The sequence below is a fragment of the Balaenoptera ricei genome, chromosome 2, assembly GCF_028023285.1.
Source record: "Balaenoptera ricei isolate mBalRic1 chromosome 2, mBalRic1.hap2, whole genome shotgun sequence".
NCBI classification, from domain to species: Eukaryota; Metazoa; Chordata; class Mammalia; order Artiodactyla; family Balaenopteridae; genus Balaenoptera; species Balaenoptera ricei.
The window spans coordinates 15,638,163-15,664,332 of NC_082640.1; the positions used below are offsets into that span (position 1 = coordinate 15,638,163).

The following is a 26,170-nucleotide window of genomic DNA, read 5'->3' on the forward strand; positions in this document are numbered from 1 at the left end:
TAATTTTTGTGTGTGGTATGAGGTAGGGGTCCAATTTCATTCCTTTGCATGTAGAAATCCAGTTGTCCCAGCAACACCTGTTGAAGAGACTGTTCTTTCCTTATTGAATGGACTTGTCAAAAATCAACTGGTCATAGATGTATGGGTTTATATTTGGATTCTTAATTATAACCCATTAGTCTCTATGTATATTCATATGCCAATACCATATTGTTTTGTTTGCTGTGGCTTTGTGGTAAGTTTTGAAATCAGGAAGTGTGAGCCCTCCAACTTGATCCTTTAACAAGACTGCTTTGGCTTTTTGGTGCCCTTGCAATTCCATATGAATTTGAGGATCAATTTTCCATTTCTGCAAAAAAGGCTGTTGGAGTTTTAATAGGCACTGTGTTGAATCTGTAGATTGCTTTGGGCAGTATTGACATCGTGACAATATTGCCTTCCTATCCATAAACTCGAAATGTCTTTCCACTTATTTAGGTTTTCTTTAATTTTTTTCAGTAATGCTTTGTAATTTTAAGTGTAGAAATCTTTCACCTCCCTGGTTAAATTTATTCCCAGGTATTTTATCCTTTTAGATGCTATTCTCAAAAGTGATTGCATTCTTAATTTTTTTTTCTGATTGTTTATTGCTGGTATTTAGGAGCACACCTGATTTTTGTGTGTTGATTTTGTATATTGCAACTTTGCTGAATTCATTTATTAGCTCTAGTAGCTTTTTGGTGGATTCTTTGGGATTTTCTGTATATGCATGATCATGTCATTTGTAATAGATTTATTTATTCCTTTCTAATTTGGATAGCTTTTTTTTTTCTTTTTCTTGTCTAATTGCTCTGGTTAAGGTTCCTTATTGGTAAACACATTTATCTCTAGCTTAGTGGTGCTATAAAACCTTCATTAATATAAAAATAAATTGTAATGCTAGTGTATGAGGCAAAGTATTATGGCAACGTTTGGACAGTTTTGGGTAGAGTCTGATTGTCACTTAATGTGAAACCTTTAGACTGGATAAGTGAATAAACCTTTATCTAGGTTGAAAGAAAAACAAGGTGACAGTGAGCATAGGTGTCACTCTGCATGTTGAAGAATGGCTATCAGGAGGGTTACAAAGAAAGAATGACAAGACAATGCCTGAATTGTTTTTATTGACAAGTCTATACTTCAAAAGAAACATCAATTTACACATATTTTAAGTTTATTAATTAATAATTTTAATCAGCTTTTATAATTTGTCTTACTGAGTATGTCTTATTAATTATTAATTTTATTTACTAAATTAATTGTTGTTTTGGTTATCAATCAGTGGTTTACTTTCTTTCTGTTAAGAACAGACATGTTTTTCTCCAATTTACTGGTATGTCATTTCGTGTGTCTGAGAAACTACTCACACTTCTTAGTCAAATCCACCAAACACCAAGTGGTAGTCCCCACTACCATCTCATGGGAGTAAATCTGTCACAATGTATTCGTATTTAAAAATAGGCTTAGAAAATATTCAGATGAGCTCAAAACTTTAGCACAAATTATAAAAGTAAGGTGGTATGCCATTTAAGATGGCCATGCATGATGATTCCTGTTACATCCAGGTGGATTGCATTATAAAACTCTACTGTAAAAACCTGTCTACTAAAAAGTATGGAGAACAACACTTTCTGAAATTGGGTAATCCTAATGCAGCTATCAAGGTGATTTGAAGAGATAAACATGATAATTTATTTACCAAAAGATATTTGCTGTGCATGTGTGTGTGGAGGAATTTGCTCTCATGCTTCCACTAAAGAAATGATTTCTATATTTGTTTCTAAATGCTGAAGAACATTCTAAGATCCAAGAAATAACTGTCCTGAGTTAAGGGCCTGAAGGAAAATGATGTCTATAATGTGGTGACTCACTCCTTAAGGTGGTGAAATGCTAGAATGCTGATTATGTTATTTATCATCTTTCATGTTTATTTAAATTTATCCAACATTTCTAGGACACATACTATTTATCAAACACTGTGTTAGGTCCTATACTTACGAAGTTGATCATTATTTGTTCCTGCCTGTAGAATTTCTTTTGGAGGGTGGCAGCTTGCTAGATTTCTGTCTCTTAGATTAAATTACATTTATAAAATGCCTACCACAAGTAGATGCCCACTAACAGTCCAGTGCTATTCTTTTACCTTCTTTTCTTAATCACAGCACCTAATACAGTACCTAGTGCGGCAGGAATCAACTGAATGTTTATAGAAAGGATACCTTAATGAATGCACATAGTCCGAAGGCTTAATGATGGAAAAAAAGCCACTAACCAGCTCTCTACTCTGTTCTTCCATGCCTACTCCCAGCAATATACATCATCAATACTCAGAGAGAAAAGACATTCATTTTTACTATTGTTACCATGGAGTCACATTTGTATTTAGATTTCTGTTCCACTTAGCCCAAGACTTTAAGTGGGCCAGGAGCCTACTTTTGACCTCTGTCTCTTTCCATTTTTGTTTTTTTTTTTTCAGCTGGTTAAGTGCCAGCCCAGAGGAGCAGCCTGGGGGCTTTCCTGAAGATGAGCAGAGTATAATAGAATAGGGATGGTCCTTCTATCTATTTCATTACATGGAAACTGAAAAAGTCATATTATTGGAGAAAAATTAATTTGGTACAAGTAACTCATTTTACAATATTTGAAAAATAAAGGTCTGTGTCCCTTATATCTCATATATATCTCTGAAAAATAAGAGGTATGAAATATCCATGTATAAATATCAGGGGTTGATGTGAGTTTTCAGGCTATGAAGTATTTGATTTGTTACTGCTGGGGAAAAATGTTTTCTAACCATAAAAGTACATGTGACATATTTTTTTAAAAAAGGGCCCATCTAAATTATGAAATACAATCATTTCACTGGTGGAAATGGAATCCATTTATTCTGGGAGTCATGCCTATTATATTAAATTTTGCTTAGCCTGATAAATGGTGAATCTGGAGTGTCTCAGAGAAGTAAATCTCAATTCTACTCTACTCATTTCCACCTATGTCATTTTAAACTCTTCAATTAGGTTTTTCCAGATATTTCCAGTCCTAAAACTTTCTATGAAGTCTTTCTGAGTGTGCTGATCTTTCACATAAAGGGAAAATACATTATAAAATCCTAACAAAAATAATATATTTCTGGTCCCCACTTTTACTCATACCTATTTTTAATGTTCATTAAACATATTTCTGTCAAGAAGAGATCTTTTTAGAAATGTTTGTTTCTTTGGGTACTAATAATTTTTTTTTCTCTGTCTCATTATAAAAATTAATGAGTAATGCTCTAATTTTTGCTTCCTGATTTTAGAACCTGTAAAAATGAGTTATTCTTTTTTTTTGGTTTGTTCATTTTTAACTTGTAGTAATAGGAGGAGATTGGTGCACTGCATTTCCTGTGCAATTATCGGTGCCAAACGATTCACATACATCATCTTTCTTTTCTCAAAACCTTAGACAAGTTTTATTTTATACCTGGTCTCTGACTGTTTCCAGTCCAAATTTTAGCCTGTCTGAATAGACTGTTTTTAAGGAGAGGTATCACACATTTTTTAATTTAGACACTACTTTGTCCTTTTTGTAATGAGAGCAACTTTATGGCAGTTTGCAAAGATAAGCACAATAGAAGAATATAAACCAAATGAGAAGGGACTTCCCTGGTGGTGCAGTGGTTAAGAATCCGCCTGCCAATGCAGGGGACATGGCTTCAAGCCCTGGTCTGGGAAGATCCCACATGCTGCGGAGCAACTAAGCCCATGCACCACAACTACTGAGCCTGCATTCTAGAGCCCGTGCTCTGCAACAAGAGAAGCCACTGCAATGAGAAGCCTGGGTACCACAACCGAAGAGTAGCCCCCGCTTGCCACAATTAGAGGAAGCCCACATGCAGCAATGAAGACCCAACACAGCCAAAAATAGATAAATTAAAGAAAAAATGAGAAACAGATAGGAAGTGGAGAAAAGAATTCTTAGAACTGGAAAATAGAGTTGAGCCAGAGGGAAAGAGATGGGGACAGTATATGACATCGGTATGGTAAGAGTCTATTTACTTACTTAATGTAGGATACAAATTTGACTTTAAGATTCTCCAATTAAAATTTAAGCAGGACAAAAGAATCAATCACATAGGTCACACTTTCAAAAACCAAACAAACAAACAAGAAAAAAAAACCCGTTGCTTAGAAGCACATCTTCACCAACTCAGGAGAGAAGACTTTTATGGTATGCATCCTGTCACTATACTCTAGGCTAAAAAGGTAACAAGTGCCCATAACATTATTTTAGGAAGACCAGCAATGGGTTTCGCTAGGTTGTTTCAATAAATATCTTTCAAAATATCAGACTGAGACTATGACAAAGTGTGCCTCAGTAAAACTATCTAGGAGAGGGTGGTAGCAAGAAGGGAGAGGGATTAAATGGAACACTTGAAGCACAACAGTGTGTTACAGAATTTGATTTGGGGAGCATTTTTTTTTTTGGCTGCACTGTGCAGCATGTCGGGTCTTACTTCCCTGACCAGGGATGGAACCCAGCCCTTGGCAGTAAGAGGAAGGAGTCCTAATGACTGGACAGCCAGGGAATTCCCATGAGGGGCATCTTAATATGGTTGTGTTTATCATAAAAAAGCCAGCACCAAGATTACAATTTGTAGTGTGTAATTACAGTGTGGCACATTAAATCTGTTATAAGATTCTATAGATAGTAAAACTGTCACTGTCTGCAGATGACATGATACTTTACATAGAGAATCCTAAAGATGCTACCAGAAAACTACTAGAGCTAATCAATGAATTTGGTAAAGTAGCAGGATACAAAATTAATGCACAGAAAGCTCTTGCATTCCTAAACACTAACGACAAAAAATCTGAAAGAGAAATTAAGGAAACACTTCTGTTTACCATTGCAACAAAAAGAATAAAACACCTAGGAATAGACCTACCTAAGGAGACAAAAGACCTGTATGCAGAAAACTATAAGACACTGATGAAAGAAATTAAAGATGATACAAACAGATGCAGAGATATACCATGATCTTGGATTGGAAGAATCAACATTGTGAAAATGACTATACTACCCAAAGCAATCAACAAATTCAGTGCAATCCCTATCAAACTACCAATGGCATTTTTCACAGAACTAGAACAAAAACTTTTACAATTTGTATGAAAACACAAAAGACCCCGAATAGCCAAAGCAGTCTTGAGAAAGAAAAACAGAGCTGGAGGAATCAGACTCCCTGACTTCAGACTACACTACAAAGCTATGTAATCAGGACAGATTGGTACTGGCACAAAAACAGAAATATAGATCAATGGAACAGGATAGAAATCCCAGAGATAAACCCATGCACATATGGTCACCTTATCTTTGATAAAGGAGGCAAGAATATACAATGGAGAAAAGACAGCCTCTTCATTAAGTGGTGCTGGGAAAACTGGACAGCTACATGTAAAAGAATGAAATTAGAACACTCCCTAACACCATACACAAAAACAAACTCAAAATGGATTAAAGACCTAAATGTAGGGCCAGACACTATAAAACTCTTAGAAGAAAACATAGGCAGAACACTGTATGACATAAATCACAACAAGATCCTTTTTGACCCACCTCCTATAGAAATGAAAATAAAAACAAAAATAAACAAATGGGACCTAATGAAACTTCAAAGCTTTTGCAGAGCAAAGGAAACCATAAACAAGATGAAAAGACAACCCTCAGAATAGGAGAAAATATTTGCAAATGAAGTAACTGACAAAGGATTAATCTCCAAAATATACAAGCAGCTCATGCAGCTCAATATCAAAAAAACAAGCAACCCAATCCAAAAATGGGTGGAAGACCTAAATAGACATTTCTCCAAAGAAGATATACAGATTGTCAACAAACACATGAAAGGATGCTCAATATCACTAATCATTAGAGAAATGCAAATCAAAACTACAATGAGGTATCACCTCACACTGGCCAGAGTAGCCATCATCAAAAAGTCTACAAACAATAAATGCTGGAGAGGGTGTGGAGAAAATTGAACCCTCTTGCACTGTTGGTGGGAATGTAAATTGATATAGCCACTATGGAGAACAGTATGGAGGTTCCTTAAAAAACTAAAAATAGAACTACCATACGACCCAGCAATCCCACTACTGGGCATATACCCTGAGAAAACCATAATTCAAAAAGAGACATGTATCACAATGTTCACAGAAGCACTATTTACAATAGCCAGGACATGGAAGCAACCTAAATGTCCATTGACAGGTGAATGGATAAAGAAGATGTGGCACATATATACAATGGAATATTACTCAGCCATAAAAAGAAACGAAACTGAGTTATTTGTAGTGAGGTGGATGGACTTAGAGTCTGTCATACAGAGTGAAGTAAGTCAGACAGAGAAACACAAATACCATATGCTAACACATATATATGGAATCTAAAAAAAAATGGTTCTGATGATCCTAGGGGCAGGACAGGAATAAAGATGCAGATGTAGAGAATGGACTTAAGGACACGGGGAGGGGGACGGGTAAGCTGGGATGAAGTGAGAGAGTAGCATTGACAAATAAACACTACCAAATGTAAAATAGATAGCTAGTGGGAAGCAGCTGCATAGCACAGAGAGATCAGCTCGGTGCTTTGTGACCACCTAGAGGGGTGGGATAGGGAGGGTGGGAGGGAGACGCAAGAGGGAGGGGATATGGGGATATATATATACATAGAGCTGATTCACTTTGTTACACAGCAGAAACAAACACAACATTGTAAAGCAATTATACTCCAGTAAAGATGTTAAAAAAAAAAAAAAAGACTACTGTACTCACTTTGAATGGTGACAGGTGGTAACTAGACTTATGGTGGAGATCATATTTTAATGTGTAAAAGTATCAAATCAGGTGTGTTTTACACCTGAAACTAATATAATACTGTGTGTCACTTATAATTAAATTAAATTTAAAAATAAAAAGGACAGTTAAAAAAAAAGAATCTATAGATAGAATAAAATTGCACATCATAAAGCATTATAAGAAAGAATAAACTGAGTCTATAAATCATCCTTTTCTCATTGAATGTATACTCCTGTAAAATACTGTATTACCTGACCACTGCTAAAGAAAAAAGGGAAGACATCATGGGAGTAGTAAACAAAAATATTCACCTATATAATGGTCTCTACCTTTGGCAAGATGATGACATTTTTTTAAAAAAAGAATTACAACATCAATCTGTAACACAGGACAGAAAGAAAGAAAAGAAGCAAGTCAATTTGAAAAAGCAGGGATAATTTAGGGGGGATGTCCATGAGCTCAAGTTTTCATTTCCCAGTCCTTAAGGAAGAAGCTGAACCCAATGTTTTGGGTGAAAAAGTTCAGAAAGAATTGGGCTTGGAAATATAACCAGAAATGCCCCAAAAGGGAGAGGAAAGGATTAATCATCCGGGGTCACAAACCACTGGGACACCAAAGTTTGCTAAACTCATTCACATGATACAGCAGCTGCCATATTTTTCTCCTACTCTTTTGAGGCAGGAAATAAATATCACTAACCACAAAACATGTCACTGTTTAATACGATCTTGCTGTGGCAGAGTGCTTCCATGGGAACATGCCCAGGAACATGGAAGCAATTAGTATGAATAAAGCTGACCCAGGTTCCTGTAGCTTAACCCTAAGGAGACCCCATGTTGCCAACGGGAGGGCAGTCTCCACTGACTTCTAGCACATGCACAACCACCTAACATGAACCGGACACACAGTGGAACACAGATTTTCAAGATGAAAGGTGCATGTACATGTGTGCACATTGATAAAAGTTTGGAAGAAGACACATCAAAATGGTAACAATCTCTATCTCTGGGTAGTGACATTCAATGTAATTTTTAATTCTTTTCTGGCACTTTGTTGTATTTTCCAAATTCTAATCATTAGGCTGCTGTATATCAGAATCTTGGGAGTGGGGTGGTGATTTTACAATTTGGAAAAGATCATGAGGTGTTTCCCCTGCACGAGCTCCTCGCCTCCACCCTGCCCTGGCTCCTTGTAAATCATTTGCCTGAAAGGTAAGATCCCTACCGCAATCTTTCCTGGCTCCTCTGTTTTCAGCATTTCTTCTCAACATCTACCTGCCGTCCCTGCTGCACTTCTTAGGGGTTTTAAGTAGGTCATAATTCCTGTTTTTGCTCTTAAATACCCTCCTCACTGGCTAGAGCCTTTGCCAGCTCTGGAGCCAGATAAACCGTTTCTCTTCTTTGTACTCCTCTGTGCAGTGTGCATTTTACTATCAGGATATATGGTATTTTTGTTAATTGGAATGAAATATTTTTCCCTGTAAATTGCTCCATATGAAAACTCACTCTAATTTCCTTATTGAATTCCCTTAGACACGTAATCTCTTTGCTTAAAAACCGATTGCAGTATTGAAGTTAATTATCAGTCTTTGTGATTTTCCCTATTAATCACCTAGTGACTGGCTTCTTTCTAAATCTTTTGACAATTTAAAGTTGACAACGCTATGTAAGAATCTGTCTACAAAAATGAACTTAGTTGCATTTATCTATTTACATTACTGTCTCTCCCACTTGAATGCTAACTTCCTATGGGCAGAGATAAAATCTTTATTTTCCAATTTATCTCAGAAACGTTACTTGAGTCCCAAATATGTGCCATGTACTCTACTGCAGAGCTACTCAGAGTGTGATTTATGTATGGTAATGGTCTTATTCTGTTTATGGTTCCGTGATGAGATAAATACAAAAATTGAGGATAGGTGTTTAGAAATGTTTGTAGCTATTTGACAGAGTAAATTTATGTCTGTTGAGGCTCAGAATAAGAAATTTAGACTAGTATTTTGTGTGTCTTTTAATTTCACTTTTCCAATACTTCTTACAAAAGCATTGGTATGTGATGGATTGAAAACAAAACAAAGCAAAACACATCCGGTCCTTCATCACACAGTTTTGCTGGCTCTGTTCTACTAACACTGGGTGTTCAAATATGAGTAAATACACATTTGCCTGGCTAACTTTTTGCTAGCTACCTCTTCTGAAAATATTTTCTCTTCCTTTCTCTTTGAATGAATGTGATACCTCAAAGTCCCACAGTTGGAAAGGGCCAAGTACTATATAACTTTCTTCGATCAGAATGAAATATTTTTTCATGTAAATTGCTCTATATGAAAACACCCTCCAATTCTCTTATTGAATTCCCATAGACACATAATCTGTTTGATTGAAACTGATTGCAATGTTGAAGTTAATTATCAGTCTTCGTGATTTCCCTTAGCAGTCACCTAGCAACTTGCTTCTTTCTAAATCATTTTAGACAATCTAAAGTTGACAACACGATATGACAATCTATCTAGAAAAACTTACTTATTTCATTATGACTTACAAATACCTACAAATTCCTTTAAATATACCCTATTTTGGATTTATTAATACATTTACTTAAAACTCTCTTTGGTCTATGAATTAGTTCAGCTTATAATACTTAAAATTTGAAAAAAGCAATAAAATTGCATTTTCTTGTAGTTATTTTAGAACAACTTATTTTTAAAACATAAAGAGAAATTATAAGTACACAAGCACATGATTAGCATTCTATACAGATTTCTTAAAAATAGTCTATCCCTGTTGTTTCTCAGTAAATTTCCTATCATTTTTCCTTACCTGACCTATGTTTTATTCACACTAACCACACCATTCTCCATTACAGCTTGTGCCTTGACACAAGCTGTTCTGTCTGCTCTTCCTCATTTTCATCTTGGGGATTTCAATCCATGAATTCAGACTTGAGTGATGCAGCATATACTCACTAAATCCTTCCTCAATTTCCCCACCGTATTATTTTCACCTCTGAAAGAGACTTGGCCTCTCTTTTACCTGTGTTTCTCCAGAGCTTTGTAGGAAGCAACTGCATGTGTTTCATATATGCTTGTTGAAGAATTGACATTATTTGCTTTTCTATATGCTGTCTCCACCAGAGTGTAAATTATCATTTATTTCTATATTCCCAGCGACTAGCACAGTGCCCAGCACATAATAGATGCTTAATAAAATTTTGCCAACAAGTACATAAATGAATCGCTGAGAGTTTCTGATATATGTGTTTCTTGTCACAAAGACAAAAATAAGCTGGTCTTTCAGGTTCTCTTGTCATTCTGTCCTTTGATTCATTAGTGAACTAGAAATTCCAACACAGTAAACAGATTGTTGAACTTGTAAGAGTGTCCCTAAGGATGCTGTTAAGGAGAAATTGTGTGAAACATAATTGAAAGCAGAAAAGAGTCTATCAGGAGGATGGCAAAGCAGTTATGAAGAAAAATTATGAAGCTGATCCCATCTTCCCCTCTTTGAAATTCCCTACCCTCTAGTAACATTAATAAAGAACAACATTTAGAATTCTGATTCTCCAGCAAAAGGAACGAAATGTATTTGCTACATGCCATAGCAGAGCTAAATGATTTGCTAATAGCACGCTTTTCTTTACTGCCTGCCTGTCCTTCCTCATTTAAACAGGTTACGTCTTTCAAGGAGCAACTCTGATTTCCTACAACACATTCTTCTACTCTGATTGCTTGGATATGAAGAAACACATGCAACACTGAAATATTTCAGGACTGAAATGCTGTCTTCCTGCTAATGTAAGATTTATAGTGAACAGAGAGAAGACGCTGAAAAGGGCCTTGAATCCTGCCCTGGGGACTATTTCTGCCAAATAGTCACCTGTATTAAAATGGCAAAATAGCTATCTTCAGATCAAATAATTAGAACATGGGGCTATTATACAGTAAAGTGCTCTTTATATTTTTTACACAGAATTTATTTCTTAGACTATTTGGAGTCTGTATCCAATGACAATAGATTTGAAACAACTTGGGAGAGTTTGCAGTGACAACACACACACGTACACACCAACGAAGCTTGCATTATTCCAGACTTATATTCCTGACACATTGCATGTAAGCTGATTTTGCATAGTCAAATAATATAATAAATGACCAGGGAACTGGTTATTTAAAGAGCTACTACTTATTTAGTAAAAATAGCAAATCATTTTGAAATTCATGTGAAATTTCTAATTTTGTTCATTTGATAAATATGAATATTACTTTAAGAGTTAATCTGTGTACTCACGAAAGAAAGTAGAATGAGAGTAATAATATCCTTATAAATAAAACTGGTAATTAGATTACCAGTTATATTGATTAGATTCGATTGTCAGATGCCAGGCACTGTTTTCAGAAACTTCAGGGTGAAATCTGTCACACATATAGATATCCAAATTAAATGGTATAGTGTGAGGACAATATTGAGAGGAGTGAATATCGTCACTTTTTAAAGTAAATTGAATTTCCTGCCTCCCTGACATGCCCAGGTGTTTTGATGCCCAGTTTCTTCCATAGATTATGAATGTTCCTACTTGTAGGTTTTTGGTATTCTCTAATGTCCTTCATTAATATTCTAGGATGTAAGCTTCTGACTATGGGCTGATTTTGTAGCCCATCATGGACCCCAATAATGATTTTGCTAAGGGTACATGTAGAGCCATACATGTAGGGCTCATTTGGGATTCCTTTATTTGCTTTCAGCTTCTGTAGAATGGCATGAAGGTCAATCAAGTTAGATTGAAATTCTTCAAGAATACCGAACAATGATATCCTAACTTTAAGAGTCATCTGTGAGTATTCTAGTAGGAATAAATCCTGGAGCATTGAGGCTGAGTAAAATATTTCTTGGAAAATAAAATGTTCATTTGGGCTCAAACATCCTACTGGAAACAGGCTGAGACATTTGATTTAACAGATATTTTCTACGATGAATTTCTAAGGAATATCAATATAAATAGGACAAGGACCCTACCACTAAGAGGCTCACAATCTGTTATGGGAGACATCAAATCAAAAGTCAATGTGACGAGGGAAAAACAAGGCTGAGAACAAAGCGCTTTGGAAGCTCAGAGGTAGGAGTGCTTACTTTTTGTCCAACATGACTTCGGAAAATTCGCAGATGACACAACTTCTGTGGTTAGCCTTTGCGAAAGTTTTCCCTTTTTATGTTTTATTTTTATGGCAAAGGAAGAAGTAAGCCTAGCACTTCTGAAAATTTGTTCTATCTTCCTTTGATCAACAAGTTCTTCTTGGCCATTAGAGTCTGGAAAGAGGCAGCTGGCACCACTCATTCAATGTCTTGGGCATAATCAGCCCTTAGAGCCTGAATTCCAAGACTTTGATGTATTACTGCAAATCTACAGATCCTAGCCATCTTATTTTTCATCTGCCCTACATGTTACTTATGAAATGCACACTGTGTGTTAGGCAAGGAGCAGAGTAAACAGACACTGCTGTCTCTGCTTCCCAGAGATTTTATCAGTGGATAGAATTATAACCGAGTCCCAGATATTGCTGTTTTTAACCATCAGTCAGTTGCATGGTCAAGACCACCATACAGAAAGATTTGCCAAGTGCCTGGTTTAATATCGTAAGTTAGATACTTTAAAATTTTTAAAAAATAAGCATTAACTCTCTCAGAATGCAAAGATAAAGGTAGGACACTACTCAGTCAGGTAAAAGGCACTCTAATAGCTGAAAGGCTTAATGCAGTTACATTACAACTAGGGAATACTCAGGGCCCAAAGGACCAAACTCTTAAGTCTATTTAAAGATAAGTAAATAAATAAAAAGAATAGTAAACATAATATATAGTCATGCCCTAAATTGTGGAGGTGGCCTATATACATGACACACATTTGGGAAAAATTTAGTTCAACTTCCTCATTTTATGTATAAGAAAATACAGAATGTCAGAATAGTTTTCTTCCCTGTTGCCCAACCTGTTTTTCTTCCTGGATTTTTGGATCTCTGTTAGTGGCATTACCAACTGTGCAGTTGCCTAGACATGACATCCTCGGATCAACTTTGACCCCTGCTTTTTCCTCACCTCCTATGTTAGGTCAGTCATCACTGCTCAAGTTCAAGTTCTCACTGTCTCTCATCTAACCTCTCAAACAGGCTTATGTCCTCTAGACTGCAGATTGCTCTCTTAATCTTTTCCTAATCTGTTCTCATGCTCTGCATTCATTTTTTTAAGCATAGATATGATCTTGTCATTCTTCTTACATTCTTAAAACACTTCTTGTCATTCTTAAAACACTTCCCTGGCTTGCATCAGTTAAGGCCCTAGCAGGAAATAGCTGACATACTCAAACTGGGAAATTTGAGGAGCGTTTGATCAAGTGACAGTTTGCAAAGGTTTGGCCAGAATATAAAGAAACCAGTAGCAATGGTGCAGTAGGCTGGGCCAATGACATCATGCCTGTTACCACCCTAGGCTGGAAGGAGGCAGACTGAGAAGGGTACAGCTGTGGAATGCATAGGGGCTCCTCATGGACCTGTCACTGCCAGCAGCCACCTGGAACCATGCTGCAGGCAGGAGCCAGGGTTATGAATACACAGCCCCCTCTCTCTTTCCTCCCTCAAGGTGCTCCACTTTGGCCAAACATATTATAAATTCAGATGAATATAAATTCAGCCCGTTAATGCAGTGCATAGAGGTCAGGTCTCCAGATCCACCTTCTACCCTCTCCATCCTGTTTGGTGGAGAAGTGTAGAGGGTGGACTTGGGGGGACAGACAGAAGATAGCCAGCACTCAGCCCAATTTTTTTAAATAAGTTGAAATCTCCTTAAAATAGGCATTCAAAACTTTTAACCACCTCTCTACCATATCCTTTTCTAAGTGTAATCTAATTTGTTCTCCCACCCCCATTCTATAGCAATGTCAGCCAATTTGAAAACCATAAGTTTCCACATTCTCTTTTATTTTCAGGAACCCTCTTTCTTCATCTCTGCCTGGCTTCTCCATCCTTCAAGTCTTTATACGATTGCTACCTTCCCTTTGCAGCCCTCTTCATCCATCTGAATTGCTGGCTCCCCAGAATATATCACCTCTATGTGATATGCCAAGGCTTGCCCCGGTGCACTACTCACTCCACTCTGAATAAGAGGAGTTCTGACTTCATGAAATTCCCGGCCACAGGGTAGGGAATGGGACTCTTCTGAGAGGAGCAGAGATGTGATCACTTTGGGACAAAGACTCTTTTTTCCTCTGAGGCCTCTTTTATGGGCCTGTTCTACCATTTCAGGATAAAATAACAAACAAACAAAGGTGAGGATGAAGGGAAAAGTATAAAAGAATAGGCTGCATAAGATTCTTATTTAAAAAAAAAGAGAGAGAAGAAAAAGAAGGAGGAAGAGGAGAAATCATCATTATCACACATGGTCCAATCCCGTTTTTAAGGGGAAGATTTCGAAACCCTGCTCTCCATTTGGCTTTTCTAGCTCAAAGTAAACATTTAGCAGGGTTTGGCGGAGCATGGCCAATGTATGCACAAAGGACTGAGACTGGGGAGTTCGGTTCGTGGATCTTAACAGCTGTACTTCTTGAGGGCAAATGCACATGTGGAGAGAGCAAATGTTCGCAAGCGTTATGAGACGACCTTGGTCATTGCCGCTAGTGGAATTCCAGTTTGCTAAGACTAAGTATTCATTTCAGGGACCAAGGACAGGCTCACTAGTGACATTCTAGCTGCAAGAGCAGCTGAATGCCTTGAGGCAGAGAGTAAGTAAGGTTTTGATTTTGACTAAGAATAAATACCCATCGCTGGGTCCAGGTTAGATCTATGCCAGGATCTCACACTGGAAGAGAAGCAAAACTTCTCCCTCCAAAGAGCCACATTATCATACAGGGTGTCAGCAGTGGGAAAGGGTCTGGGAGAAAGAATAATATTATAGAGATAGATATTTTATTTGGAAGTCAGGGCCACTTATTCATAAATCTCAAACAAGAACACCTGTAATCCTCATGGGCAGCTGGTATAGCTTTTGGGATCCTAATAACCTTCTTTCTTATCAGAAATATAAACAACAGTCATTCTTTTGATCCTTCTTTCCTTCCATTTTACCCCCAAAGTATTTTGTTTTACATTTCTACCATTACACATGCCATAGTCAAATACATATTATAATGGAGTTATGAGTCAGAAAGCATATAAGATGATAATCTTATATACCTTTGAGCTTTCTCAAGACTAGCACATGTTTGTGGCATTGAATAATGAGGCATTCCCAAGATCACATTCAGGTCTTATAATTTCCTAATCAGCAATCTTTTTACTGTTGCACATACATACAATCCTATGAAATTATTTAGAAAATTTTTAGAAAAGACATAGACATATCTTATTTCTCAGCATAACTGAATGAAATAGGTTTGTTAATTTTTAACTTTGGTTAGTGTATTTATTAAATTAACACAATTCTTTAGAAGTAAGTACAACAATGCAGCATAATAAACAGCAACTTATTGCATATTTTCCCCCAGGCAAAGATGATATAATCCAAAATAGGAAAGCTGTGGGTGTTATGTGGCTTCAGCAAATTAAGAATAAATAGTCCACTATTTATTTTGTATCCTTTAATCTAGATTTCTAGGTGTAGGCTGGATTGTCACATCTACTTTGTATGAACCACAAACAGCTCTAGAAGGCTGCTACATTTGTTGCTTCCTCTAAAGTGTCATGAGTAAAATTCTGGTGGATTTTGGACCATGGGGACAGGTGTAGTGGATACCTTTATACCTTTCAGAGGCCTTTCATGATGACCCCCCCCAACCCAGCAGCCATGTTTGTACTATTGATCCTGCCCCATAGCTCACCCACAGTTGATTTGACCAGAAATGGGATCTTGACCCAAGTGGGCTAATCAGAGGGTTATCCTTTGGAATATGGAACGGAGACGTAAAAACAAAGATATAGTCTCTCCACAGATCTGGGGACATAATGAGTAACAAACATCCATTCTCTAGTCCACACCTTTTTCTTATATAGACAGAGAGAAAAGGAAGTATGTCTTCAGAGAGAGAACCAACAAGAATGAAGCAAAAAGCAGCAGAGATGAGAGGCAGATGAAGAATACTGCTGGGTCCAGGCCTTCCTGAGGTCTGATCTCTTTATTCCTACCCTTGTGCTCTGGAAGACATGTGCATTGTTACACTAAATTCTTTATTTTGATTAAGGTGCTTGAGATGCTTTCTTCCCCTGCAATCAGAGTGTCCTCACTAATACATTCAATGGCAAGTAGCTAACAGAAAGGTCAGAGAATGTATAATAAAATCCAAGAACTGCATCTCTAAAAACAACTTTAAGAGTCTCGTTGCTGTGCTTAGCATTGTCTGAGCATGCAGTGCTCCATCCTATGTTTTTAAGAAATTAATACAAAAACGTTTCTTTCAAGTCACTGTAGGGCCTCTTATGCTACAGATTCTTTTTATAAAATCTGATGAAAAATCTTAAGGTTAAGGTTTATTTAGAAAGGATGATGAATTTCCTGCTTACATTAATTCCTGCCTATCTCAAAGTTTTGGTATTATTTTCAAGGTGAGTCATTTTTATCATTTAGCCATCTCTTGGCCAAGCATTCTAACTTGCTTTAGGGCTTAAAAGATTTCATGCAAAAAGACATTTTTTTTTTTTTTCAAAAAGACATTTTTTAAAAGTTAACGTGCAACATTTTAATTTAAAAGTAATTAGTAGACAGGAGCAATGTTTTTGGTGATGGTCAGAAGTATGGATAATGTTCAATAAAGTATAGATAGCCTTCAGTGGGCGTGTATTGGGTATCAGTTATGCATACAATGCTAGAAACTGGGGATGTAAAGATAAGAACTGGTTAATATGGAAATAGTTTAGTAGTAACACTACATAATGGAGCTATAACTGTCTTCTTTAGGATAACATGCTGACAACTCAATGACTAACCCTGAAGGGATGCCAGGATATTTTTGCTTAATATCAAAAATACATGAGTTTGTATAGCTCCACCAGGCAGAGGGTGTGAAAAGCCATGCACTTTGGGGAAATGGTGAGACTTTTCCCAAGGCTAGGGTGTATGTGGAGGGTGCAGATGGTGGAAAATTAAACTTGGTGGGGTGGTCTTTGAACCCTGCCACTTGAGTTTTCCCTAAAATAATTTAGAAAAATACGCATCTCCTTTTACATTTTCATGTTAATATCTAAAGTTTTTATGATAAGTTTAGTGGTTGCAAAGAATATAATTTCTGAAATATTTTATATTGAGTTCTTTAAAATTATGGAATTTGTCTGCCATCTCATCTAAATGACAAAGCCAGTCCTGCTAACTATCCAATCAACCAAATCAAACTTAATTTTCAGAAAAAGACTGACTTCATTGTTAAACTCAGATGCATATGTTAAAATGTGTCCCAGGGAATCTAAAAGAAAATGGTACAAATGGACTTATTTAGAAAACAGAAACAGACTCACAGACATAGAAAATAAACCAAAGAGGAAAGGGTGGAGGGAAGGGATAAATTAGGAGTTTGGGATTAACAGATACACACTAGTGTATACAAAATACTGTACTGTACTACTGTATGGCACAGGGAACTATATTTGATACCTTGTAAAAACCTATAATGGAAAAATCTGAAAAAGAATATATGTAATATGCACATATAACTGAATCACTTTGCTGTACACCAGAAACTAACACAACATTGTAAAACAATATACCTCAATTAAAAGAAATCATGATTTCAAAATCTAAGTGGGAAAGGAGAGAAAGAGGAAGAGAGACAGAGAAAGATTGGGAAACTGAGAAGATAAATTTGGCAAAGATTCATCTCCTGTTCCCCTTTCAATATTGCTTATCTCAAATCTCTTTTGCTACAGGGATCTCTTTTTGGTGAGTTTCAGGATAAGTGTAAGGTAATGAGGACATCTGGGAAAGAAGCAACAAGAGAGGCAATGCCCTGGGGCCAAATGCACCTTTCTTAGCCAGAAGAGAACCTCTGAAGTTTGAGCATCTGTAAATTGACTCCCTGAAACTATTTGTGCCACAAATCCTTGAGAAGTCTCTGAGGCCTCAGGGTAAACCTCCCCCAGTCCAAAGGACTGGCAGAGGGATCGTGGTAGCTCTGGGTTGGGTCTTCCCCACCTTTGGGCCGAGGCAGGTCCAAAGTAGGAACTTCCTCACTGTGGCCTCTGGGGCAGGGTGTGCAGTGAACAATTCAGGAGATCACTTACAAGAGAAAAACAAATATCACTGTCTGGAGTGATATTTGTTTGGGGGAGTTATAGGGAATAAAAGCACTGTCTTGAGATTTTGGAAATCAGAAGAGAAGGTACTAGTGAGAGAGAAGAGGGCAGGGCGGTAACTCAGCAGTGAGGAGCAAAGAGGAAGAGAAAGTGTAAACTTACAGAAGAATGACAGAAATGGAAGAGAGAAAGGAGAGGCGGCTCTGTCAGGCTGGGCTGTGCTGCCACCAACGTTTGCCTGAGAGGTCTCTCCCTAGCCCTGACGGTACAGGCTGTCCAATAGGAATCTGGAGAAGGTGTGAAATTTAGGGTTGTTTCTGAGGACTCCCACTGGTTGTGTTAATATGACAGCTTATTTATATACTGCAATGATTAATTTTATGTGTCTACCTGGCTAGGCTATGGAGCTCAGCTGTTTGCTCAAACACTAGTCTAGATGTTGCTGAGAAGGAATTTGCAGATGTGATTAGCATTTACAGTCAGCAAACTTTAAGCAGATTACCCTCCGTAATGTGGGTGGGCCTCATTCACTTATTTGAAGGCTTTATGAGAAAAGACTGAGATTTCTTGAAGAAGAAAGAATTCTGCCTCAAGCCTGCAGCAGAAAATCCTACCTGTGTTTCCAGTCTGATAGCTTGTCTGGCAGATTTTGGACTCAAGCCTGCACCATCAACTCTTACTTGAATTTCCAGCTTGCAGGCCTGTCCTGCAAGTTTCAGGCTTGCCAGTCCCCACTATTACAGGAGCAAATTCCTTGAAATAAATCCCTCTCTCTTAATATATTACATTATTAATTTTCTTATTAATACAATTAAAATATTGATTAATTATTTCATTAATATTAATATAATTTATGTAACTAATATTACATAAATGTAATATATGAATATGTAATTCTTTATATAGAGATATATGTTAATTTGAGATATCTTTATATATTATATATTATATACTGATATATTTAAACATGATAAGACAATATAGTAATATAACAATAACCAATGTATTAATGATATATACTGCATAATATATTATGTTTATACATTAAGTATATATTATGTATTTGATATTTAAAGATATATATATACACAGAGAGAAAGAGAAAAACAATAGGATATCTAACCAGCTACCTAGCTTTCTATCTATCTATCTATCTATCTTATCTTTCTGTTTCTCTGGAGAATGCTAATACATGTATTTCCTAGCACAAAACCAGTATTTCACTTAGTAGCTTTGTTTCTGTTTTTCCCCACTACGTTAAGTCCAGACTGATTTTCATTCATATTTGTATCCACACTGTCTGACATATTTTAGGCACATAAGAAAGCACTAAAAAATTAATAGGGGTCTTCCCTGGTGGCGCAGTGGTTAAGAATCCGCCTGCTAATGCAGGGGACACGGGTTCAATCCCTGGTCCTTGAAGATCCCATGTGCCATGGTGCAACTAAGCCCAGTGTGCCACAACTACTGAGCCTGTGCTCTAGAGCCCGCAAGCCACAACTACTGAGCCCACGCACAGCAACTACTGAAGCCTGCGCATTCTAGGGCCCGTGCTCCACAACAAGAGAAGTCACCACAATGAGAAGCCCGCGTACCACAACAAAGAGTAGCCACCGCTCAGCACAACTAGAGAAAGCCCGTGTGCAGCAACGAAGACCCAACGTAGACACAAATAAATTAAAAAAAAAAAAAAAGAATTAATAGATGAGTAAGATCTTCTTAATAGTAATGGATTAAAATGTTGTATTTTTTTTCTAATGAACACTATAATTCTATAATAAATTTGCCTTAATTGATGATATCAAGATTGGTGTCTGCTAATTAACATGATTGCAGACTGGACATCTGAGGAGAATTCAAGTGGGAGCACATACAAGTTGGCACCAACGAAAATGCAGTTATCCAGTGCTCTGTGACACAGTGATCTGCAGCAAATCTAAATCTCTGACCACAAACTCAGGTGTGCAAGAGATGATGCATTTAAAGGAGGCAAGGACATACAATGGAGAAAAAACAGCCTCTTCAGTAAGTGGTGCTGGGAAAACTGGACAGCTACATGTAAAAGAATGAAATTAGAACACTACCTAACACCATACATAAAAATAAACTCCAAATGGATTAAAGACCTAAATGTAAGACCAGACACTATAAAACTCTTAGAGGAAAACATAGGAAAAACACTCTTTGACATAAACCACAGCAAGATCTTTTTTGACCCACCTCCTAGAGTAATGGAAATATAAACAAATGGGACCTAATGAAACTTCAAAGCTTTTGCACAGCAAAGGAAACCATAAACAAGACGAAAAGACAACCCTCAGAATGGGAGAAAATATCTGCAAATGAAACAGTGGACAAAGGATTAATCTCCAAAATATACAAAGAGCTCATGGAGCTCAATATCAAAAAAACAGTTCAGGGCTTCCCTGGTGGCGCAGTGGTTGGGAATCTGTCTGCCAATGCAGGGGACACGGGTTCGAGCCCTGGTCTGGGAAGATTCCACATGCTGCGGAGCAACTGGGCCCGTGAGCTACAATTACTGAGCCTGCGCGTCTGGAGCCTGTGCTCCTCAACAAGAGAGGCCGCGATAGTGAGAGGCCCGCGCACAGCGATGAAGAGTGGCCCCCGCCTGCCACAACTAGAGAAAGCCCTCGCACAGAAACGAAGACCCAACACAGCCATAAGTAAATAAATAAATTAAAAAAAAAACAAACAAAAAACAGTTCAATTAAAAAATGGGCAGAAGACCTAAATAGACATTTCACCAAAGAAGACATACAGATGGCCAACATGCACATGAAAAGATGCTCAACATCACTAATTATTAGAGACATGCAAATCAAAACTACAGTGAGGTATCACCTCACACCAGTCAGAATGGCCATTATCAAAAAATCTAGAAACCATAAATACTGGAAAGGGTGTGGTGAAAAAGGAACCCTCCTGCACTGTTGGTGGGAATGTAAATTGATACAACCACTATGGAGGTTCCTTAAAAAACTAAAAATAGAACTACCATATGACCCAGCAATCCCACTACTGGGCATATACCCTGAGAAAACCATAATTCAAAAAGAGTCATGTACCACAATGTTCATTGCAACACTATTTACAATAGCCAGGACATGGAAGCAACCTAAGTGTCCATTGACAGATGAATGGATAAAGAAGATGTGGCACATATATACAATGGAATATTACTCAGCCATAAAAAGAAGTGAAATTGAGTTATTTGTAGTGAGGTGGATGGACCTAGAGTCTGCAATAGAGTGAAGTAAGTCACAAAGAGAAAGACAAATACCGTATGCTAACACATGTATATGGAATCTAAAAAAAAAAAAAAAATGGTACTGATGAACCTAGGGGCAGGACAGGAATAAAGACACAGACGTAGAGAATGGACTTGAGGACATGGAGCGGGGGAAGGGTAAGCTGGGACAAAGTGAGAGAGTAGCATTGACATATATACACTACCAAATGTAAAATAGATAGCTAGTGGGAAGCAGCAGCATAGCACAGGGAGATGAGCTCGGTGCTTTGCAATGACCTAGAGACGTGGGATAGGGAGGGTGGGAGGGAGGCTCGAGAGGGAGGGGATATGGGGATATATGTATGCATATGGCTGATTCATTTTGTTGTACAACAGAAACTAACACAGTATTGTGAAGCATTTATACTCCAATAAAGATCCATTAAAAAATTTCATTAAATCTTATTCTTAGCCCTTACCTTGTTCAGGTTATGGGAAAGTCAATCGCTTTCATTATTGGGATGATGTGTTTCCCATACAGGTGATGGGAAGATGGGTATTGGGTAGGAAGCCCCAGGGTCCTGAAGGGCACTGTAGGTTGTGAGGTCTTAGTTATGCATGAGCCCAGCCCACAGAGGTCCTCCAGGTGCAGCAGCTCTTGGCCTCTGTTCTGTATGTTGGCTAGAACATGGGAGTCTTGGTCTGGAACACTGGTGCTTAGAGCCAGCCTCCCTAAGCAAGTCAAGAAAGGATCCCTTTGGCAGTTCTGCTGCCTTCCCCAGGGGCTACCAGAGAGTGGGACATCCATCGCCTCATGCCTTTTTAATTTGGGGAGAATGTCGGATTCTGTTTTCTGGTGTCATCAAAAATGTTCCTAATATAATTGGAAAAGTAAACTTAATGCTTCTTATTTAAAACAAGAGTGATTATCATTAAGTAGCTCTTGCTTTCTACCCAGAAAAATAAATCCATAAAGTATGGAAAACTAAAGTTACCAGTATGTAATATGGGGTGAAAGAAAATATAGCAAATGAAATGTTTCAGAAAATTGGTCTGCCACAGCAATCAAAGGCATCACTTACCTTACTGGTACTTTTCTCTTGGCAAGAAAACACAAGACCACTACTGTTATATGAGTCGTCAGGAAAGCTAATCCAATACCCAGGAGGGTCCATATATCTGGAATTTCAAACCAATGAAAAATGTAAATATTCAGTGAAAAATATTAGAGACTCCAAAACTCAAGTGACTGTGGTCACAATGTAACCTACTGTTCTGAGTGTCCGTGAAATCAGCAATGGGAGGGTTAACCTTGATATGGCAACGATTTCCCTTCCATCCTTGTCCACATCTGGAAATGAGATAAAATGTAATAGTTGGCAAAAAAAGAAGTGGAAACATATTTTAGCAGTATTGTCATGGAATAAAATGATGAATGTCAATAAACAGTGAGATACCAGGAATGTGGGTAACTTTGATACGAAACCAAAAATGTTAAACCAAAGCAAAAAGATAATTAAATTGTATTCTTACATTATTGTGTAAGATGATTTTTTTAAAATATTTATTCCCTTCTTAACTTTATCTGTAAGGTGGGGACTTGATTTCTTTATCTATAAGGTGAGAACAAGGCTAATTTCTTGTTTTCAAGAATTGACTTCACTTTTCACCAGTGTCAAATATTACTTTACTTTTTCATTTGACTCAAACTCAAAAGCTAGCACATTTTTCAACAGTGAATGGATTTCAGTTCTTTCAGATACCAATAGAGAATATTCAAATTATAGATTAACATAAATATAAATCAGTATTTTTATTTCTCATTACAAGGGGATGATCCTTCAAGTTCATAGATTTGGAATCAGGTTATGGGTCAAATTGGATATACCATCAGTCCTAGAGGATTTCACTACCTCTGCTATATTTAGGGACATACATGATGAAACTTGTAACACTAGGGACATCTCCTCTGATATGGATGGCCTTCAGAAAGTTCAGAATTGGAGACTAGCTTGTGCCTCAAAGGGAGACGAGGTTTATTTCTAAGCAGTGAATGTGTCAGAATTTCTCTGGCAGAATGTGTTTGCATATTAGTGTGAAAGCTCATGTATACATTCTTGTTTACCAAAAATAACAGGATACAAATTAAGAAGGGTTTGGTTGAATTTCCTGCCAAATTCATGGTACAGGCTATAAAATAGGATTAAAAACTAGCTTTTGAATGTGTGTGCTTAGAAGTGGTGTGTTAGAAGCAATGCTTCTTCAGCACACAGTTAATTTTTTTTTCTCAGTCTCTCTTTTGAATTTGAAAATCTGAATGACCAATAGCAATTTCTTCAAAAAAGCAATAGCTTGTCTAAATATAAAAAGCTTAGTGGTTCAAGGAGGCCCATAAGAATGCCTTCTTTCCTTCGTAAATACTCTTTAAAAAGTAGAAATTTAAGATAATTTGATTGTTTTTGATGTCTCTGACATTCAAATTAAAATAAATTAGAATGTTTAAGATTGGAGTATTTGTTTTTTATTCTCATAAACCTTAATATGTATTCCTTATCAGTTCTCAGGTTGGCAATGTGAATCTGCATGTAAGTCCTTCACATTTTGCCTGGACTCCCTTAAAATCTTCCTGAATGGGGTGGGTCCTCAGTGCTTGTCTTGGAACACGGAGACCTGCAGTGATGGTATGCTAGAATTGGCACACTGAAGTTCCTTTCGCTTTGACCAATGGCAGTGAAAGGAGTTTCTCTGGTCCCATCTCCCTGAGGACTGCAAGCTAGAAGTGAAAATTGAGCATCCTGTCTGCTCTACAGTTTGGTGGACTCATCTCCTCCAAGGTGACCACAGATCTGTATTAAAGATCACTGAGACGTTTTAAAAAGAAAAGGCTAGTCATCTTCTCTATTACTTTTCACAGGCAATCTGGGTAGGGAAGCGTAGACATTTCACTCAACTATTTATTTCTCCTTAGCAAATCAGCAATATTAGCATACCAAAGGAAAAATAAGAGACTGACTTTTCCTGAAGAGATAACGCAAAGATTGTTGTTTTTAGTAGTAGCGTGTTGGGTAATATTATAGTTGTTGGGGGTGAAGGGCGAAGGCTCTTGTGGGGAGAAATCAGATAGGGTAAGTGGATGAGATATTGGGAAGAACTGGGTGTGCTTTGGCTAAGTGGACGCCAGCCAACCAGAGCAGACCAGTCTCAGTGGCCATTCCAGCCACAGCAGTGGGAAAGCTGGGTGGCTGTTAGAGTCCGGTGGGTGTGGGGAGTGCTGCATAATTGGTGCCAAGAATGAGGTCCCTAAAAGAATGGGGCAATGAGATTCACCTTATTTGCTTGACAATTAAGGACTAGATAGCGCTTTTTAGGTAATGTTTTAGCTATTTTATGAGTAAACAAGATCAAATGCAATGGTGATTCCACCTCTTGTGTAATCCAAAAGGATCCATAAGGACGATAAACATTTTATAATATTTGTGCTAAAGACTAGGATACCTCAGTCTAAATTAGAATGCATGTTCGTTTTGTTTTAATGTCAGGAAAAAAGAAATGTTAGATGTGATGAAATTATTTTGCAGGTCTTTTTCATAATGAGTCATAAGAACGGTTTAATGAAAAAAAATTAACTGATAGCTTGACAAAAGGGAAGAAAATGACTTGTTTTTATTCAGAAAGCACCCATAAGAGAAAGCTTTTAAGGAAAATTTGATTTATTCTGAGCTAATCTGAGGCTGTGTGTTTTATCACTTATTTCATATACCTGATGAGTGTAAGTCTAACACTGGAGAATTTCAGCCTTATTTTTAGAATGATGGAAGTTCACACTACCACTTAATTATCCCCCAGATTCATTTAACCACCCACGCTCCTTCCCTTCCCTCCACCAAATCATAAGCATTTCTATGGTTTGGTTGGGATGGAACCACAACCTGACCTCTAGAGTTAATCTCATTTTTCTTGGTGTAGCCTTTTGCCTCAGGACCCTGTCCAATGCATTCCTAATCAACAGTGATTGGTTCATAGAGAGACATGGACGTAAGTTTGTCCAGTAAGAATTTTGTCACCAGTGGGTACATATTGATGGATATTTGTGGTAAGAAATATCCTCTGCCCAACTCTGATGTGAAAAAGGAAGAGTATAGCCCTGTGAAGCTACCATTTTGTTACAAAAGCAAGCCTGAGGATAAAACAAACAGGAAGACAGAGCCTAGGAAATCATGGAGAAATGGAGGAACAAACTTAATGGCATTGAAAACTTTTCAATCCATTCCTGTTTCAAGCCTGCTCTGGGTTTAGACTTTTTAGATACATGAGTCAATAAATTCTTTAATTGTCTGAGCCAGTTTGAGTTTGGTCTTCTATTACGAGCACACACACAAAACCAGTTTTCCTACTCTTTCATTTTGATCCCTGAAGTTCTCCTCATTAAATCAATAATCCTTTATTCAAAAAATATTTATTGAATGTCTACTATGTACAAGGTAGTCTGCTAGATATAAAAAGGATGGGCAAGACATGCTTGAGAATTTGTAGGAGCATAAACTTGGGAGATAAAAAGCACATTTAAAAATAAGTAAGAGACAAAGCAGAAAATAAAATATATGAAGTATAAGAAAGGTAAAGAAAAGTGCTAAAGAAGAAGATGAAAAAAATAGCTTCAAGAATCTATTTTTCCAGAGCCAGAAAGTGAAAAAATGTGTAGTCTCAACTAGACATGAACGGAACAGGTGATATATTAAGTTATATTTATTCCAAAGCATTATAAATTTATGTATGTATTATATAACAATGTTTCAGAGAAAA

At 37.3% G+C, this 26,170-nt stretch overlaps 1 protein-coding gene across 1 annotated transcript in view; it reads right to left on the reverse strand.

Annotated features, from left to right (window-relative positions):
- MALRD1 (MAM and LDL receptor class A domain containing 1) overlaps nt 1–26,170 on the reverse strand; it is a 600,449-nt gene that overhangs the window by 7,458 nt on the left and 566,821 nt on the right. The window contains exons 37-38 of the mRNA XM_059909182.1: nt 22,639–22,718; nt 22,450–22,546 (exon numbers count right to left, since the gene is read on the reverse strand). Coding sequence (XP_059765165.1) covers nt 22,450–22,546; nt 22,639–22,718 — 177 coding nt within the window. The remainder of the gene's footprint in view (nt 1–22,449; nt 22,547–22,638; nt 22,719–26,170) is intronic.